The sequence below is a fragment of the Phoenix dactylifera genome, chromosome 3, assembly GCF_051530095.1.
Source record: "Phoenix dactylifera cultivar Ajwa chromosome 3, Ajwa_hap1_PhDact_Kaust_v1.1, whole genome shotgun sequence".
In the NCBI taxonomy this organism is placed as follows: domain Eukaryota; kingdom Viridiplantae; phylum Streptophyta; class Magnoliopsida; order Arecales; family Arecaceae; genus Phoenix; species Phoenix dactylifera.
Window position 1 is genome coordinate 28,422,717 of NC_143192.1, and position 18,708 is coordinate 28,441,424.

Sequence of the window (18,708 nt, forward strand, 5' to 3'; positions counted from 1 at the left end):
CCAATCATCTCCAAACAATAGAAGGAAGCTTCTCCAAGCCGTTAGATCAAGATCTTGAAGAAATGGGACCCAAGAGAGCCGTAGCCAAGCGATCCGGGAGGGTTTCACGGACCACCCGTGTTGATAGAAATGCTACAGAGCCTTCTACAATGCCTCTACAAGGTGAGACACGTGTAGAGCCTCCTCCTCCTCCCTCCCCTTCAGTCCAACTTGCAAAATTTGCGGGGAGACCGGTTACCACGGGAAGAAGGATCCACTCCAAGTTTTTGGATCAAGAAGGGTTCCGGTTGGGTGATTGGATCCGTAGGCAAGGATGGGAGTATCTTTGCTCCCTAGATGTGGTGATTTACCTAGGGTTGGTTCGTGAGTTCTATGCCTTCCTGAAAGTTGGAATGGGAGGGCTTATATCTGAAGTCCGAGGAGTAAGGGTTAGGGTTTCAGAAGAAAGTTTGGGTGAGTTGCTTCATCTCCCCTGCGAAGGTGCAACTCCAGAAAAGCCTGAAAACAAGTTGAGAGCTCTACAGTTGATTCTTGAGAATGATGATTTTGACTATTCCAAAAATGTAATAGCAAGCTCTCTTTCAGCTGAGATGAGGTTGTTGCATAACTTCATAGGTCGAATTTTATTTCCAAAGAGCGAAAGATTTGATCTCATTTCTGAGCGAGACCTGGTCATCATGGAGCACATTATTCAGGGCAATCCCCTGAACCTTCCAGCTATGATGCTTAGGCAGATGAGAAATGTAATATGTAATTCGAGAGTCTCCCTGCCTTATGGTATGATACTCATCCTGATCTTCCGACAGCATGACATATCAGTAGAGGGAGAGATCTCCAGGCACCTTCTATACACTGACACTTACACTGCACGGTCCCTAATTCGCATGGGTTATGAGAAGGTGAACGGGCAGTGGGTGCGTACAGGAGCAGGGATACATGCACCGGAGGGTGATGCACCAGATGTTGGAGACCCCATCCCTGAGGCTGAGGTACCTGAGGAGCATCCTACGGCACCTTCAGAGGCTGGCCCATCATCATCTGTTCCCACGGGGTGCACAAATGAGTTTAGGAGTAGGATGACTGAGCTTATGTCAGCTCAGGCGAGGACTATCACTGATGGATTGATGAGCAGGTTGGATATCATGACTGCTGAGATTAGCAATCTTAGAGAGGAGGTCGGAGCATTACGGAGAGAGAGACAAGCTCATGGTCCATCTGTGCCCCGAGCAGCTGAGTCAGAGGTTTCGGCACAGAGTCATCCAGCTCAGCGAGGTCCACGCCAGACTCAGTCCCATCAGGCTCGACCTCCCCTCGCCACTTATGCTAGGAGGATGAGGACTAGATCACAGCCATTAGATACCCCCTAGGCTGATGTTAGCACTTTTGGTATTAGTGCCTAGGATTTATCTAGTTCTCATATGTATTTTGTGTTGATCATGTACTTTGTACTTTGATTGAAGAATATTGTATTTTTGTGTTAATGTACTACAATGTTCCATATTTGATCAGTAAAATCTGAATGTTTATTATTTACTGTGTCTACTTATCTATTGCCATGCACCTATTTGATGATAACAAAAAAGGGGAGAAGCAAGGAAAGAAAATTAAGTTGTAATAAGTTGACAAACAAGGACAATATACACTTAAGGGGGAGCGATATGTATTAAAATCTAAACTTTTAATCAAATTTCAGAATTTGGCACATACCTCTCACACCTCGATACATAATCTGAAACTCTTGCTTTATCTCAAATTTTTGACGTTTCATCTTTAACCAAATATAAAAAAAAGGGAGAGTAAATCAAAAGTTCAAATTGGCAATATTTGGATGAAATAAGGGGAGACTTCACTCTCAAATGTGAAAAGCTGAAATTCAGCTACTTGAGCCCTTCTAAAACTAATTTTAAAATAAGAATCAATTTGCTCATACTCAATATTTTGTAATCATCAAAAAGAGGGAGATTGAGGATGATAGTGTTATTTTGATGATTAACACAACCATTGAGGGTATACCTAATTAAATATTACAAGGTAATATGATACATCATTACTAAGTTCGTCACTCTCGGTACATTAGTAGAATGAGATCAAGATGTATTTTAATGATTAACAATGAGATAACATTTGCGATAGAAAAGGGATAGTGAATTCAAAATTCCAATTCGGCAAAGTTTCAAGTGAAACGTACTCTTAAGTGGACAATAGTAATTTTCATTATTTAGAGTATGTAGCACCACCATGACATATATTCAAAATTATTTGAAGTTTATTTCATTGATTGTATGGATGAATCTAACCTTAAGTTGCAGCAAAGTATGGATTGAGTCGACCCCAAGCTTGGTGGAGTCGACCCCGGTACATCAAGGAAACATCTGGCACACTTCTGCAAAAATGGCACGGATGAACAGTACTTGGGTCGACCCAAGTGAAAGTTGAGTCGACCCCAACTTCAAGCCTTAAGAAAACAAGTCTCTGGAATCCCTGAGAGGGTCGACCCAAATGAAACTTGAGTCGACCCAACCTTGAGTCGACCCCAACTGAACATGAGTCGATCCAAAGGTTATGTCATTCAAAAATCAGTTCTCTGGAATCTCTGAGAGGGTCGACCCAAGTGAAATTTGAGTCGACCCAACTGAACCTTGAGTCGACCCAAAAAGTGTTGAGTCGACCCAAATGAAGGAGGCCGAAATACAAGGTTCTGTGGTTCCTGAGAGGGTCGACCCCAAAAAGTGTTGAGTCGACCCAAGTGAAAGTTGGGTCGACCCTAGTAAAAGTTGAGTCGACCCAAGCACGGGCAGAAGCATAACGGCTAGTTCTGCAGAAGTACTTTTTGTCCTCCCAACAGTAAGTAACGGCTAGTTTTTGAAATCTGACCAATGGGGTGTCCAATGGGTGAGGAAAACTATTTAAAGGGACACTATTCATCAGAGAAAGTAATCCTTTTGAAAAATATCAAAGCTTACATAAGAAATACAAGTGCCCTAATCTTCTTCATCCAAGTGCTTCATTCAAGAGTCAAAAGGAAGTGGTTGAGCAGATTCCAAGAGATATTAAGAGCTCCATCCATCCTTGAAGAGTGAAGCATTCTTGACAAAGAAGAGAGAAGTCTCATCAAGCGATAACTATTCTCTAAACTCTTCTTAGTAGCTTATAATTATTATATTTGCTCATCTAGGAGTTTCAACATTCTTCTTCTTCCTTTTTAATCACCTTGTAAAGGTTTGTTGGTGAGCCCGTAAAACCAACGGTGTAGGTTTATTGGTGAACCCGTAAAACCAATTGTGAAGGTTCGTTGGTGAGCCCGTAAAACCAACATAGGTTATTGGTGATCTTGGAAAACCAAAGTGTAAAGATTTTTGGATTGTGAGCCCGAAAAACAATCCAATTGTAATCCGAGGGATTATAGTGAATTCCCAAGGGGTCGCTTGGGGAGTGGACTGAAAGTGAATCCTAGGTTCTTCGGTATTAAGCATGCTGATTTTTTTTTTTATAAAACCATGGCTGAACCTGATCGGGTTGCCTACGTACCCCTTCATAAGGGGGATCAAGCCATACGTAGTTCTTTTTAAGTTTTAAAACGCAGCGGAAAAACCGAATCAAACAATTTAATTCATGCATGCTTTCAAGATCAAATCTAGAAATCAGCACCTTAAGAACACATAGGATTATGCCGGAATCGTTTAAACAATTATGCTAAAACTTTCATGCATGATTAACTATCAGATCTGAAACTTAAAAACTCTATTTCGATTAATCTCCGAATATCCATCGAATGGATTCTGGAGATAACTCCGTGAGGAGCCCCAAAGGAGGGTAAAACCTCGGAAAATCAGATCTAGACCCTGACTCCAAAATAAAATATTGATGTGGAATTAATACCTTTTATAATGAGAGAAACTTATAGGTCTGATCCTTGACTTCGCAGCCACGCACACGAATGGCCTCTATGAGAAGTACATGCGAAGCCCTAGGTAGATCGTCTTCCGCGGGAGTGCTAGCTCGCGCAGGAACGCAGCAATGGCTGAAACTTTCTCCTTCTAAACACTCAACCTTTGATTTTTATTCAAGGAGATGGAGGATGGACATGAGGAAGAAGGAGAAGAAGGGATGGAGGCCCTCAGAAAATTTTTTTTAGAATTTTTTGAAACCTCTAAATATGGTATATCTTGAACCCAAGGCATGGGGGTCTTTTATAGCCAAAAGATCCCCCCACGTATCACACCTAATTTAGCCAACTAATTTGGCTGATAAAATTCCCAAAAAATTCTGGTGGTTTGGCAGCTAAGAGGAGATAAACATATCCAAATTTCGTACATTTTGGATCCCTAAAAGATAGGAATTCATGCATCCAAAGTTTAGCCGCAGACCACCCTATTTCATGCACCATGCAATCCTTACAAATTAGAAAATTCATCTAAATCTTTCTAGAAAGATTTAAGGCGCCATTTTTATAGAAATTATAGCCCCACGCCTCCTCTCTTCTCACGCCAACTTTTGGCCAAAAATAAAGAGGATAGGTATAGAAAATATTGGGAATAAATTAAGGTGTCATTCTTCTCCAAGAAGATAAGGATGGATTCCTAAAATTTAGGGATTCTTCTCCTTATCCAATTCTGATTATTTGGACTCATAATCCTCATCAAATAAGGTCTTCTAATTGATTTGGATCAAGCCCAATCCAATTGGGTCAAGTCCCATCAATTGGGTCAAGCTCAATCTACTTGGGTTGAACCCAATCCAATTAGGTCAAACCCTGATGCAGCCCAAATTGAATCCTATTCAATTTGGCTCAACCTAAGCCCAATTTACTCAATCAAATTGAGTTCATTAGAAATCTAATTGCTAATTAGTCCTTCAATAATTTAATAATTATTTTAATGCAACTTTTGCTTTGGATAATTTGTCAATCGAATTGACCAAATTACCCCTGAATGATTCTTAATCATCAATCAGCCATTTGATCAACCTAGAAACTTCTATGCGTGTGACCTCATAGGTTCGAACCTAAGCTGGTAGTATAGGAACGTCTTCCTATACTAATCGATGTGACCATCTAGCAATGGTACCCGACGTCCGGATAGGCCGAATATATGCAAAGCAAATATTCTGAAACCCTGGACTATGGTTACTGTATAATTCAATCCCTTTGACTCCTAATGCCAGGATGACTTAGAGCTCACTGTCAACCCTATAATTAGTATATCCATTATGTGATTAACTTTAGATATCCCGTGACTCCTCACTGAGATTACCCTGACCAAGGTTTTGCTAAATTAATCACAAGACATTATCTCCTATTTCCAGGAGGGGTCAATTCCATCTTAACTCACAACTGACTACGCAAGTACTTGACTGCACCCAATGACCTTCCGTCACTAAATTAGAAATTCATGTAGTCCGGTACCAAAGTACAGTGAGTTGCTTGCTAGTCACAGCTTGCGGTCTCAGGTCAGAGGGCCAAACTTATACCCATATCCACTCGAAACATCTCTCGACAGTAGAGCATTCCGAAATTGGTCACGTTCAGTGAAATGTACTCCTACACTTCATCTGTATGGCATACCAGTGTCTCCACACTCCTTGGTTAAGAGGACAACCAACGTATATGTCACACAACGACCTAATCTCGATAATGTTGTCGTCCTAGTAACAACATATCATTTGGTCGCGAACAAGTTTAAGGACTCAAAGATAAATCCTCCTTTATCATAACATAAGTCCTAAGGACTTCATTATATAAGAGTTCATTTGAAGATGAAATGATGAATAATGCCAAATAATACTTTATTAATTTGTCAATTCATTTACAAAATTCAATCATCAATATGCTGACGATTGACATTTAGGATACAATTCCCAACAACTCCCACTTAGCCTAAAGCCAATCGGCACAGTATCTAATACCCATCTTCGACTTGTGTTCGTTGAACTCTTTGATGCCGAGGACTTTGGTAAATGGGTTAGCCAGATTTTCTTTTGTGTCAATCTTCTGAAGATCAATATCACCTCGTTCTATAATCTCTTGAACCAGGTGATAGCGTCGCAGAATATGCTTGGTCCGCTGATGTGCTTTAGGTTCCTTTACCTGAGCTATGGCTCTAGTGTTATCACAAAATATAGGAACTGGACCATCAATGGAAGGTGCCACTCCCAGCTCGATGATGAACTTGCGCAACCATACGGCTTCCTTGGCTGCATCAGATGCTGCGATGTATTCTGCTTCACATGTAGAATCTGCCACTGTATGCCGCTTGGAACTCTTCCAGCAGATGGCCCCACCCTTAAGAGTGAAGATATATCCCGACACGCTCTTGCTATCATCTTGATCTGACTGAAAACTTGAATCGGTATATCCCTCAAGTTTTAAGTCAAAATCACTGTAGACAAGCCACTGATCTTTAGTATTTCTCAAATACTTAAGAATGGTTTTTACAACCTTCCAGTGGTTGCTACCTGGATCAGACTGGTATCTACTCACTACTCCTAGTGAGTATGCCACGTCTGGTCTAGTACATGTCATGGCATACATTATAGATCCCACTGCCGAAGCATATGGAATTCTATCCATACTCTCTCTTTCTTGAGAGGTTGTCAGACAATCCCTTTTAGAGAGGTTAATTCTATGGCCCATTGGAAGATAGCCTTTCTTGGAATTAATCATACTGAACCTTTTCAGTATAGTATCAATGTATGTGGATTGGGATAATCCAAGCAATCTTCTAGATGTATCTCTATAGATCTTCATCCCTAGGATGTAAGATGCTTCTCCCAAATCCTTCATAGCAAATTGAGATGATAGCCAAACCTTTATTCCTTGTAATGCAGGAATGTCATTCCCGATTAAAAGAATGTCATCCACATACAAAATAAGAAATATAATAACTGAACCATTTGCCCATTTATAAATGCAAGGTTCCTCTTCATTCTTAATGAAGCCATATGTTTTGATTACCTTATCAAAACGTATATTCCAACTCCGTGAAGCTTGTTTTAATCCATAAATGAACCTTTGTAGCTTGCACACCTTAGACTCATCTGTAGATGTAAAACCTTCAAGTTGTATCATATATACCTCCTCTTCTAAATTTCCTTTTAGAAATGCGGTCTTTACATCCATTTGCCAGATTTCATAGTCTAAATGTGCTACTATCGCAAGCACAATCCGAATGGACTTGAGCATTGCCACAGAAGAAAATGTCTCATCATAGTCAATACTATAACGTTGACGATATCCCTTGGCAACCAGACGGGCTTTATAGGTCTCTACCTTTCCATCTGCACCCCGTTTCCTTTTGAATATCCACTTACACCCTATGGGTTTAATCCCTTCGGGTAGGTCAACTAATGTCCATACATCATTGACCTTCATGGATTCCATTTCGGATTGCATAGCTCCAAGCCATTTATCAGAGTCATACCTCTGCATTGCATCCATATATGTGATCGGATCCTCATCGTTTTCATCAAGTTCGATAGGATCCCCGTCCCGGACCAAAAAACCGTAGTATTTGTCCGGCTGACGTGGTACTCTATCCGATCGCCTTAATGGTGCATCTAATATGGGTTCTGGATCTGATCTAATCAAATCCGACTCAACTAGTTCAGTAGATGGTGTTGGATCTTCTACATGTTGAACTTCCCTAAGCTCAACATTAGAGCTTTTAGTTCCTTCACTAAGGAATTCTTTCTCTAAGAAAACAGCTCTATTGCTTACGAACAACTTTTGTTCTTCAGCAAAGTAGAAGTAATATCCTTTAGTTTCTTTAGGATAACCAACAAAGAAACATCTGCCAGACTTGGGTACAAGTTTGTCTGTCTTCAAACGTTTGATGTATGCTGGACACCCCCAAACCCTAAGGTGAGAGAGCATCGGCTTACGTCCAGTCCACATCTCATGTGGTGTTTTATTTACAGACTTACTTGGAACCTTATTTAGAATGTAGCAGGCTGACTCAAGAGCATATCCCCAAAAGGATATGGGCAGATCAGCAAACCCCATCATGGATCGAACTATGTCTAACAGAGTTCGATTTTTCCTTTCTGATACACCGTTATACTGTGGTGTACCAGGAGGAGTCCATTGAGAGAGAATCCCATTTTCTTCTAGATATGTCAAAAACTCACTGGTGAGGTATTCACCTCCTCGATCTGATCGAAGAGTTTTAATACTCTTTCCAGTTTGTTTTTCTACTTCATTACGATATAATTTGAACATTTCAAATGATTCAGATTTATGTCTTATTAAATAGACATAACCATACCTAGAAAGGTCGTCTGTAAACGTAATGAAATATGAATACCCACCTCTAGCATTTGTGCTCATTGGCCCACATACATCAGAATGTACAAGGGTCAATAAGTCACTGGCTCGTTCACCTTTTCCGGTAAAAGGTGATTTGGTCATTTTACCAAGAAGACATGATTCACAGGTTGTCAATGATTCACAATCATTAACATCGAGGATTTCCTCTTTACTTAACCTGTTCATCCTGTTCTTGTTAATATGTCCTAACCTATGATGCCAAAGGTAGACATACGTGACATTATCTATTCTAGGGCGCTTATTGGACTTGTACATTACATGAGCAGGCTGTGACAAAATGTAAATGCCATTACTCAGAGTTCCATTCATTACAGCAGCACCATTCCAAATGATATTGCAATAATCATTTTTTATTGATATTTCATAACCATTTTTGGCCAAAAGGCCTACAGAAATGACATTCAATAAAAAACTTGGACAATAATGACAATCACTAAGGACATTTACATGAGAGCTGAATTCAAATTTAAGAATTCCTAAAGTTAGAACTGGAACTAATCTTCCATCTCCAACATTTAGGAATCTTTCTCCTTCTTCAAACCTCTCACTGACTTGTAGCCCCTACAACGAATTGCAAATATTAAAAGGACTACCGGTATCCAATACCCAGGTCGAATTATCACAAATAGAAAAATTGCAAGGTGTTATCATGTAAGTACCTTGATTGGCAACTGATTGCCCACTTTTTTTAGGCCGGTTCGGATCGAGGGATGTAATGTAAAGAGGACAGTTCCTCTTCCAATGTCCTTGCTTCTTGCAGAAGAAGCACTCCGCCTTGCTCTGATCAGCCTTTTTATTCTTTTTCTGACTAGGCTAAGCCTGGTGCACTTGTTTCTTTTGGATTTTATTTTTCTTTTTCCCTTTCTTAAAGGGGCGACCCTTGGATGAACCTCCCACAAAGTTCACCGTCTTCTTAAGAAGTTGGTGATCATTCTCAAACGTCTGTAGTAACCCAACAATTGGTGATAATTCACTACAGGTTTCGTCATACGAAAATGAGTGAGAAAAGGACGGTATGATCCAGGCAATGAGTTTAGTATGGCATCCTTCCCCAATTGATCATGAAGGGGAAAGCCAAGAGAGCTTAGACGCTCGATCAACTCAATCATGTACAGTACATGATCAGTTACCGAGGTCCCATCTTTCATTCGGGCACTGAAGATGGCACAACTAGTTTTGTGCCTCTCAACGTCGTCAGGAACACCGAATGATTCATTCAACACTTGAATGATATCTTCCGGCTACGTATTCTCAAAACGCCTACTAAACTCATCACTCATTGCTGCCAACATGATGCATCGAACAGTGATCCGGTTACTAAGCCACTTCTGATAAGTGTCTCTGACCGATCTTGATGCATTAGCAGCGGGCTGCTCAGGTGCTGGATCCGTTATCACATAAAGGATTCTTTCATGCTCTAGCACTATTTTCAGTTTCCTATGCCAATTATTAAAATTTGGATCAGTCAACTTGTCATTGTCCAACAATGAGCGAAGTGACAAATTAGTGGCCATTTCTGCATAAAAAGAAAATTTGGCTATTAGTATATGAATTGACTAAACTCAATAGACTTGGACTTTAGTCTAAAAGTACTCTCACTATTTTATACAAATTGGTAGCCTCTACCTTCAATTCGAAAAATTACTCTTAATTTTTTAGTGAGCACTAGAACCCAATAGATCGCATATAGGCCCGGGTGTGGCTCGGCTAACCCATATGCACCTATTGGTAGGTTCTTAACCAATTGCTTCACCAAGCAACTTCTAGTGATGATTTTGCCCTAGGTTCTTCGGCAGGCGTGTGGCGCCTCCACCGAATACCCTAGTCAGGTCCAACCATTAAATGATAGGGTTAAGTCTAATCAACTAATAGACGACCAAGCCCGAGTGTGGCTCGACTCACCTGACCGCCTATTGAAGGTACACTTAACTCATCATATATTGAATGACAATTCCAATGCTTGATAAGTACCAGGCGTGTCGTGCCTCCAATAATTATCAAAACATTGGACCCATTATCACCCAACTTAATGGGAGGCTATGACCTAGTTATTCCCATAACCATTTCATTTTAAGGACCTAATAATTTTAGAGGATTTCATAATTAGGATAGATGAGAAGATCCGGTTAGTCTAATTTCTCCTACTGACTTCACCAAATCAGATTAGACTCAAACCGGTTAAGGAGGCACCTAAATCAGTCAAACTAATTTTTCTTATAGGCATGGGCTAACTCGAATCATTAAGTGATCCAATCAAAATGTGATTGACCATGTCGGCCAGGTAAGTGAGATCGGTGGAAGGGATATGCCATTAACTCGACAAAGACGAATCAGTGCGAGTAGCTCCCAATTAAAAACCACCGGTCAAAACTGCCAAACTTACCTTAGACACCGACTGGTTAATCAATTTCGATTTGATTACTCAAATGACTCGGGCTACACCTCTGAGCCTAAATTAAGTTCCATCTTGGTCTAATCAAAGACATGGACTTGATCCATCTACAACTATTGTAAATTGACCTAGAATTTTCTTGACCTAATCTAGTTACTACTTAATTAAATTTGATCAATTAATTCTATTTGTCCATGTATGATTCTAATCTTAGGTCTAACCCAATCCTAGGAACTTGATTCAAGCTAACCCATATGCCCAAAGAATTATGCAATGTCAATTAATTGAGTTACAATTCTATTTCATAACACTTAATTCTCAATTAAGTTTATACTTATGAAAGTTTTGATCATTGCATATTTCTTTTTAATTACATATTAATTACAATCTTTCAGTTCTTAAAATATATTTTCAGATCTGAGTTTTTGTAATTAATCACATGTAATCAAATTTAATTCATGTTTAAGTCATTATATTTAATGTTCATGCATCACATATACATAACAACATGAATTAATACAAACAACATACATCTTATGTATTTGTTTTTTTTTTTACTTTTATTTTCAGATCTGATTTGTTCATTAAAATCAGAGATCATATGAATCATAAACTTTATTTAGATCTAATCTAAACAATATTATAATTTCAGATTTATTCATGTTACTAATCCTAGCACAAACATGCATCATATGCATTCAAAATTTCAGATCTAGTTAATCATGCATAATCAGCAATTAAATAAATCATAAAAAATACTTTAGATCTAATCTAAGCATGCTCATGATTTCATATTTAATTGCAAAAATTGAAACATAAAAGTTTAAACATAAACCTAGCTCTGATACCACTGAAAGTGAATCCTAGGTTCTTCGGTATTAAGCATGCTGATTTTTTTTTTATAAAACCATGGCTGAACCTGATCGGGTTGCCTACGTACCCCTTCATAAGGGGGATCAAGCCATACGTAGTTCGTTTTAAGTTTTAAAACGCAGCAGAAAAACCGAATCAAACAATTTAATTCATGCATGCTTTCAAGATCAAATCTAGAAATCAGCACCTTAAGAACACATAGGATTATGCCGGAATCGTTTAAACAATTATGCTAAAACATTCATGCATGATTAACTATCAGATCTGAAACTTAAGAACTCTATTCCGATTAATCTCCGAATATCCATCGAATGGATTCTGGAGATAACTCCGTGAGGAGCCCCAAAGGAGGGTAAAACCTCGGGAAATCAGACCTAGACCCTGACTCCAAAATAAAATATTGATGTGGAATTAATACCTTTTATGATGGAAGAAACTTATAGATCTGATCCTTGACTTTGCAGCCACGCACATGAATAGCCTCTATGAGAAGTACACGCGAAGCCCTAGGTAGATCGTCTTCCGCGGGAGTGCTAGCTCGTGCAGGAACGCAACAATGGCTAAAGCTTTCTCCTTCTAAACACTCAACCTTTGATTGTTCTTCAAGGAGATGGAGGATGGACGTGAGGAAGAAGGAGAAGAAGGGATGGAGGCCCTCAGGGAATTTTTTTTAGAATTTTTTGAAACATCTAAATATGGTATATCTTGAACCCAAGGCATGGGGGTCTTTTATAGCCAAAAGATCCCCCCACGTATCACACCTAATTTAGCCAACTAATTTGGCTGATAAAATTCCGAAAAAATTCTGATGTTTTGGCAGCTAAGAGGAGATAAACATATCCAAATTTCGTACATTTTGGATCCCTAAAGAATAGGAATTCATGCATCCAAATTTCAGCCATAGACCACCCTATTTCATGCACCATGCAATCCCTACAAATTAGGAAATTCATCTAAATCTTTCTAGAAAGATTTAAGGCGCCATTTTTATAGAAATTATAGCCCCACGCCTCCTCTCTTCTCATGCCAATTTTTGGCCAAAAATAAGGAGGATAGGCATAGAAAATATTGGAAATAAATTAAGGTGTCATTCTTCTCCAAGAAGATAAGGATGGGTTCCTAAAATTTAGGGATTCTTCTTCTTATCCAATTCTGATTATTTGGACTCATAATCCTCATCAAATAAGGTCTTCTAATTGATTTGGATCAAGCCCAATCCAATTGGGTCAAGTTCCATCAATTGGGTCAAGCTCAATCTACTTGGGTTGAACCCAATCCAATTAGGTCAAACCCTGATGCAGCCCAAATTGAATCCTATTCAATTTGGCTCAACCTAAGCCCAATTTACTCAATCAAATTGAGTTCATTAGCAATCTAATTGCTAATTAGTCCTCCAATAATTTAATAATTATTTTAATGCAACTTTTGCTTTGGATAATTTGTCAATCGAATTGACCAAATTACCCCTGAATGATTCTTAATCATCAATCAGCCATTTGATCAACCTAGAAACTTCTATGCGTGTGACCTCATAGGTTCGAACCTAAGCCGGTAGTATAGGAACGTCTTCCTGTACTAATCGATGTGACCATCTAGCAATGGTACCCGACGTCCGGATAGGCCGAATATATGCGAAGCAAATATTCTGAAACCCTGGACTATGGTTACTGTATAATTCAATCCCTTTGACTCCTAATGCCAGGATCACTTAGAGCTCACTGTCAACCCTATAATTAGTACATCCATTATGTGATTAACTTTAGATATCCCGTGACTCCTCACTGAGATTACCCTGGCCAAGGTTTTGCTAAATTAATCACAAGACATTATCTCCTATTTCCAGGAGGGGTCAATTCCATCTTAACTCACAACTGACTACGCAAGTACTTGACTGCACCTAGTGACCTTCCGTCACTGAATTAGAAATTCAAGTAGTCCGGTACCAAAGTATAGTGAGTTGCTTGCTAGTCACAGGTTGCGGTCTCAGGTCAGAGGGCCAAACTTATACCCATATCCACTCGAAACATCTCTCGACAGTAGAGCATTCCGGAATTGGTCACGTTCAGTGAAATGTACTCCTACACTTCACCTGTATGGCATACCAGTGTCTCCACACTCCTTGGTTAAGAGAACAACCAACGTATATGTCACACAACGACCTAATCTCGATAATGTTGTTGTCCTAGTAACAACATATCATTTGGTCGCGAACAAGTTTAAGGACTCAAAGATAAATTCTCTTTTATCATAACATAAGTCCTAAGGACTTCATCATATAAGAGTTCATTTGAAGATGAAATGATGAATAATGCCAAATAATACTTTATTAATTTGTCAATTCATTTACAAAATTCAATCATCAATATGCTGACGATTGACATTTTGGATACAATTCCCAACATGGACGTAGGTGCTTAGGAGAGCACCGAACCACTATACTTCTTGTGTGTTTGTATTGTGCATTGTTCTAATCTCACTTACTCATCAATTGACTAAAGAAAGATAGTAAAAAAAAATTCAAGAGAAACCAATTCACCGCCCCCCCCTCTTGGCTTGTCACCTTGGGCAACACCTTGACCTCCCTACTTACCCAGGGCTAGTTAGAAAATTTTATGGGACCGTCACACGGGGTAGCGGTGGTATCCAAGGGACTGTAGCAAATGTCCCTATTTCTGTTTCCGAGGATTTCATTGCTCGAGTCCTCGACCTCCCCTGAGAGGGGATTGCTCCCACACATCCTACTGATAGGACAGAGGCCCTTACGGCCATCCTAGGGAGACCACCACAATCCCCCATAGAGGAGGTGTTTGCAAATTAGCTTTCAGCTGAAATGCGACTCCTCCTAAGCATCATATTTAGGACTCTTTTTCCTAAAACCAGCAGGTTTGATTTCATTTCTGAGAGGGATCTAGCCTTGATGTTCTACATTCTACATAACATTCCCCTCAACTTTCCAAAACTTATCTACAGCTACCTTTGTGAACCCTGATGAAAGCACAAAAGTGCAATCATCATACCATCTTAATTAGTATTATAGTTAATCTTTAATAATAAAATTAACTAATTAACGTTGTATTTGTGTTTGAGTGCAAGTAATCCAAGAGACCCAATAACATTGGGTTTGAGCCCAAGGCCCGGCAGCCCAAGCTCTAGTCAACCCAGACTTCCTCCCTTGATCGTGCCAGCCGCATGCCAGCTTCCGTGCCAGGCCGTCCACGTCTCCAGCGCGTCCCCACCATGCCTTACAGCCATCCAGCATCAGTTGATTCAGCCGCTTCCGTCCGTGACGCACCGGAATCCCAAACCCCCCAGGAACCACATTTCCAGCCTCCTAATGCGTTCATCCTCCCCTGTTTTCTCATCTTCCCGTCTCATCCCGCGTCCGCGACCCAATCCCAGCCGTGCGCCCATTCTGAAAATCTAGCATCAAGCTGCCCGCATCCGCACCATGCTCTTCAGCCCCTCTCCCGTGATCTCGCCTCACAGATCGCCCCCAAGCAAGCGTCCGTGAATGGCGTCTTCCCAACGCGTCTCCTCCATTCCAGCCGTCGGCATTCAACGCCCACGTCCCAGACTCTACCGTGATCCAAGCTCCTCCGGAACCCTAGCGGCCATCGTTCCGAATCCACGCTCCCAGCTCATCCCATGATCAAGATCCAGCGTCTCAGCCCCTCTCCCATGGATCCGCTCCTCCCATCATCGCGCCCAGCTGCTCGCTTGCATCCATCTCCTCCAGCGATCCCGCGTGCATCAGCTCCTGAAATCCAAGCCTCCCGTGATGCTAGCAGTGGTCCCAGCAAAGATCCCGCATCGCCCTTTCATCCAAATCCCATCCCCCACGTCCGAACTCCATGGATCGTGCCGCAGTCAAGCCTCCGAGTCCGCCCCTTCCGGAATCCCAAGCATCCTCACTCGACCTATAAAGAGGGTGGCCATCGGAGGAAGAAGGGAGGGGAGCTCTCAGTGCGGGTGTTAGCATCCCTCATATGCCATGAAAATTTCGAAATAATTTTCAGATTGCAGCGGAAAAACATATGCGGGATCCGTTCATCGCATGAACGTATTTTAAAACCTTTCGTTTGTAGATAGATTAGAATTAAATTATTTTAAACCATTTTAAAATCATTAAGAAGATCAGATCTTCAGCTTGTGCGGGTAGATGGTCTCCGCAAATCTGATTTACATGGTATTTGATTAAGGCTCAGTGGAAGCCGCACACGCGTCCGGCCTCTACGGGTATCCACACGAAGTAATGAGTCGATCGAAGCCTTTGGATCTCCCCGAGGTGCTAGCTCCCTTGCAGAGAAGGCTATTGATGGCTGAAGTCCTCTCCTTTGAATCAACCTTTGATTGGCTTGAGAGGAAGAAGAAGAAGGAAGAACCAAGGAAGAAGATTGGAAGCCTCTACGCAGCCTTTTTCTTTTTCTTCCTTTTGGAACCAAGATGAAGAAGGAAGAGGGTGTCTTAGGCTTTTCTTTTTCTTCTCTTGATTGTGGCTCAAAGGAGGAAGATGGAGGAGGGTGCTCACAGCTGGAATGAGGAGAAAAACATGAATAGTGGCCAAATCCCATGCTCCTTTTGAAGTATTAAGGGATAAAGATGAGTTCCTATTTTTTAGGAACTCATTCTTATCCCTTTAGATAGCAAGCAAGGAGGGGCGTAGCCCCTTCCTTTTCTTCTCACGCAAGTCCCAAAGGGAGGGGCGTGGGCCCCTCCCTCAAGTCCAATTAAATCTGCCATTTAATCAAATTAAGGGGTGATTTAATTTGGGTCTATTGCATGAGTCCAATCCTATTCAAAATAGGATTTGTTTGCACCCATTTCAACTTCCTCCTTATCCTAATCTAATTAGGATTTAATTAAACCATGACTCTATTGAACTCTTCAATCCTAATCCAATTAGAAGTCATTTAACTAATTAGATTAAAATTAAAATTAATTAGAACTTAAGAAAATTCTAATCTAATCAGGACTTGTTCAAATTTCAGCCCTAAGACAATTAGGACTTTAAAAATAGAGTCATGGTTAAATTAATTTGAAATCCTAATCCAATTAGGACTTCATGAATCCCACTTCAAGTAGGACTCATGATCAAGTCCAATTAATTAAATCCAATTAATTAAATTAAATTGCAATCCGATTGCAATTATTTCTTCTTCTAACCACTAACTCTTAGCGGGTTATCAATTTATCAATCTAATTGATCATATGTGATTCTTAATCACAATCAACCATTGGATCGGTCAATACTTCTAATGTGTGTGACCCCATAGGTTCTATTCTGACTGGTAGTGAGATATATTGCAATCTCTATCACAATATCATTGAAAACTCCTTTCAATGGGTTGAAACAATTCCAACTCAACTCACCAGGGATTATCGACCATCAAGATGATCCCTGTGAGTCTCACTATCCATCAGTGACACCTAGCAGTATGTAGTGGCCACCCAGCAGAATAGAATGATGAACCTCTAGGTGTAGTTATCGTATGATACAGTCCTTCTATCGTGGATCCCTACAGACCGGAGGTCATGGATAACTCGTCAAACCCCGTCGCCTGTCATATGTCTAGATTTATTCGACTTGAGTTCGAGAGTGGAAAACTCTTTCTCCACTTTATATTACTGTCCTGGCCAAGATTTTAGAACTCAGTCTAATAAATCACATAGGATCGCTCCTCATCTATCAAGGTCGATAGATTCCATGTAGGTGCATACCCTACTCCTACAGTGAACCTATTGCAGCCAATCTACACTACAAGGATCCATATGACTAGAGACCATGTGTATGTGCAGTCAAACTACAATAACCTCACTGTAAGTAGCCGAAGCACCGCAGGTCAAAGGACCAGTCATACTACTGCAACATCAAGTAAGTCACTGACGAGTGGATAGACATCCAAGTGACTTCTTGTCTTGGTCACGCTCAGTACCCTTGTTCTCTAACAAGCACCTGCACTATCACTTCAGTGTTCCTACACTGTGGACTTGAGTCTCGTCCATCCATAAGAAAAGCGATCTGTGCACTGATCGGATCGATCACCGTCCTCGTGATGATCCATTGATCAGGAGTATTTAGAAATTAATCACCAATGATACATGGCTCAAATTCTCAACTCTTGAGAATATGTATCATCATCTTATTAATTTTTTGGACGATTCATAGACACATAAACAATATGAATGAAAAGATGCCCATTTATTATTCAATAATAATAAAGTCAAGTATAAATTTATATCCCAGAATTAATAATGTGTCCGCCAGATTGACTTCTAGGGCATACATCTAACAGCGGGCTGGGTGTTGAGCCAAAGAACAGGGGAGGCCCTATTTTCCGAGAAGAAGGAAGAAAAAAAATGTTATTTTAAATTTTCTTTTGTTTAGGTGTTCAACCGAGTTACTTGTTCCTTATTTTTTTATATTTTTTTTTTTCTTTCTTACCCTTGTAAGCACTTGTCCTTTTATGCAATCTATATTCCAATCTGCAATTTTCCTAGCACTATTTTCATCCAATTTATGCTAAAGCTTTAATTTCTATTATTTTTAATTTCTGTATTTTTAAGTTCCGTTCTTCAACTTCTATAATTTTTTTTTATGCAATACAATTAAATCTTCCTTCATGCAATTTGTGTTCGCTTCAATCTTCTTATTTTCATCCATTTTAATTTATGCCAAAACTCTTTTTTGATTAATTAAATAAGTGCTTTTCGAATCTGAGTACCTTTCTTTTAGTTAGTTTCAATTAGAAAATCATATCAACATCCCCGACATAATGTTTTTTTTTTGTTATTCAAAAATTGCTTTTGAATTCGAGTGAACGTTTTTTTTTAAGCAACTTCAATTGCCTCCCTGTGGATCGACCTCTTACAACCACTATTCTTCGAGTAGAACAGGTAAGAGTAAAATTAATTTAAACTTTGTTTGTCGGTTCTAACAATGATCTGTGTTGACCACCTAATGGATTTTGATGAATACAAAACACGAGAGTATAATTTCATTTATCTTAACAATTTAATTGAGGATTTCATGTGTTTAATTAAGAATATTGTTAAGAAATGTCTAGGCAAGTTTCCATAATTTTTATGAATTTATTGAAGAATATTTTGAGCTAAAGAAAAA

General features: G+C 39.9%; 1 protein-coding gene across 1 annotated transcript; it reads left to right on the forward strand.

Moving 5' to 3' along the window:
* The first annotated feature begins 354 nt into the window (after positions 1 to 354).
* On the forward strand, positions 355 to 17,880 carry LOC149768021 (uncharacterized). The gene is made up of 2 exons (XM_089929969.1): positions 355 to 2,264; positions 17,462 to 17,880. The coding sequence occupies exon 1, from the start codon at positions 393 to 395 to the stop codon at positions 1,365 to 1,367; it is 975 nt and encodes a 324-aa protein (XP_089786095.1). The 5' UTR covers positions 355 to 392; the 3' UTR covers positions 1,368 to 2,264; positions 17,462 to 17,880.
* The last annotated feature ends 828 nt before the right edge of the window (positions 17,881 to 18,708 follow it).

Bases quoted from the DNA above. Each gene is read 5' to 3' on its own strand.
- LOC149768021 (XM_089929969.1), top strand. From the start codon at position 393: ATGGGAGGGCTTATATCTGAAGTCCGAGGAGTAAGGGTTAGGGTTTCA.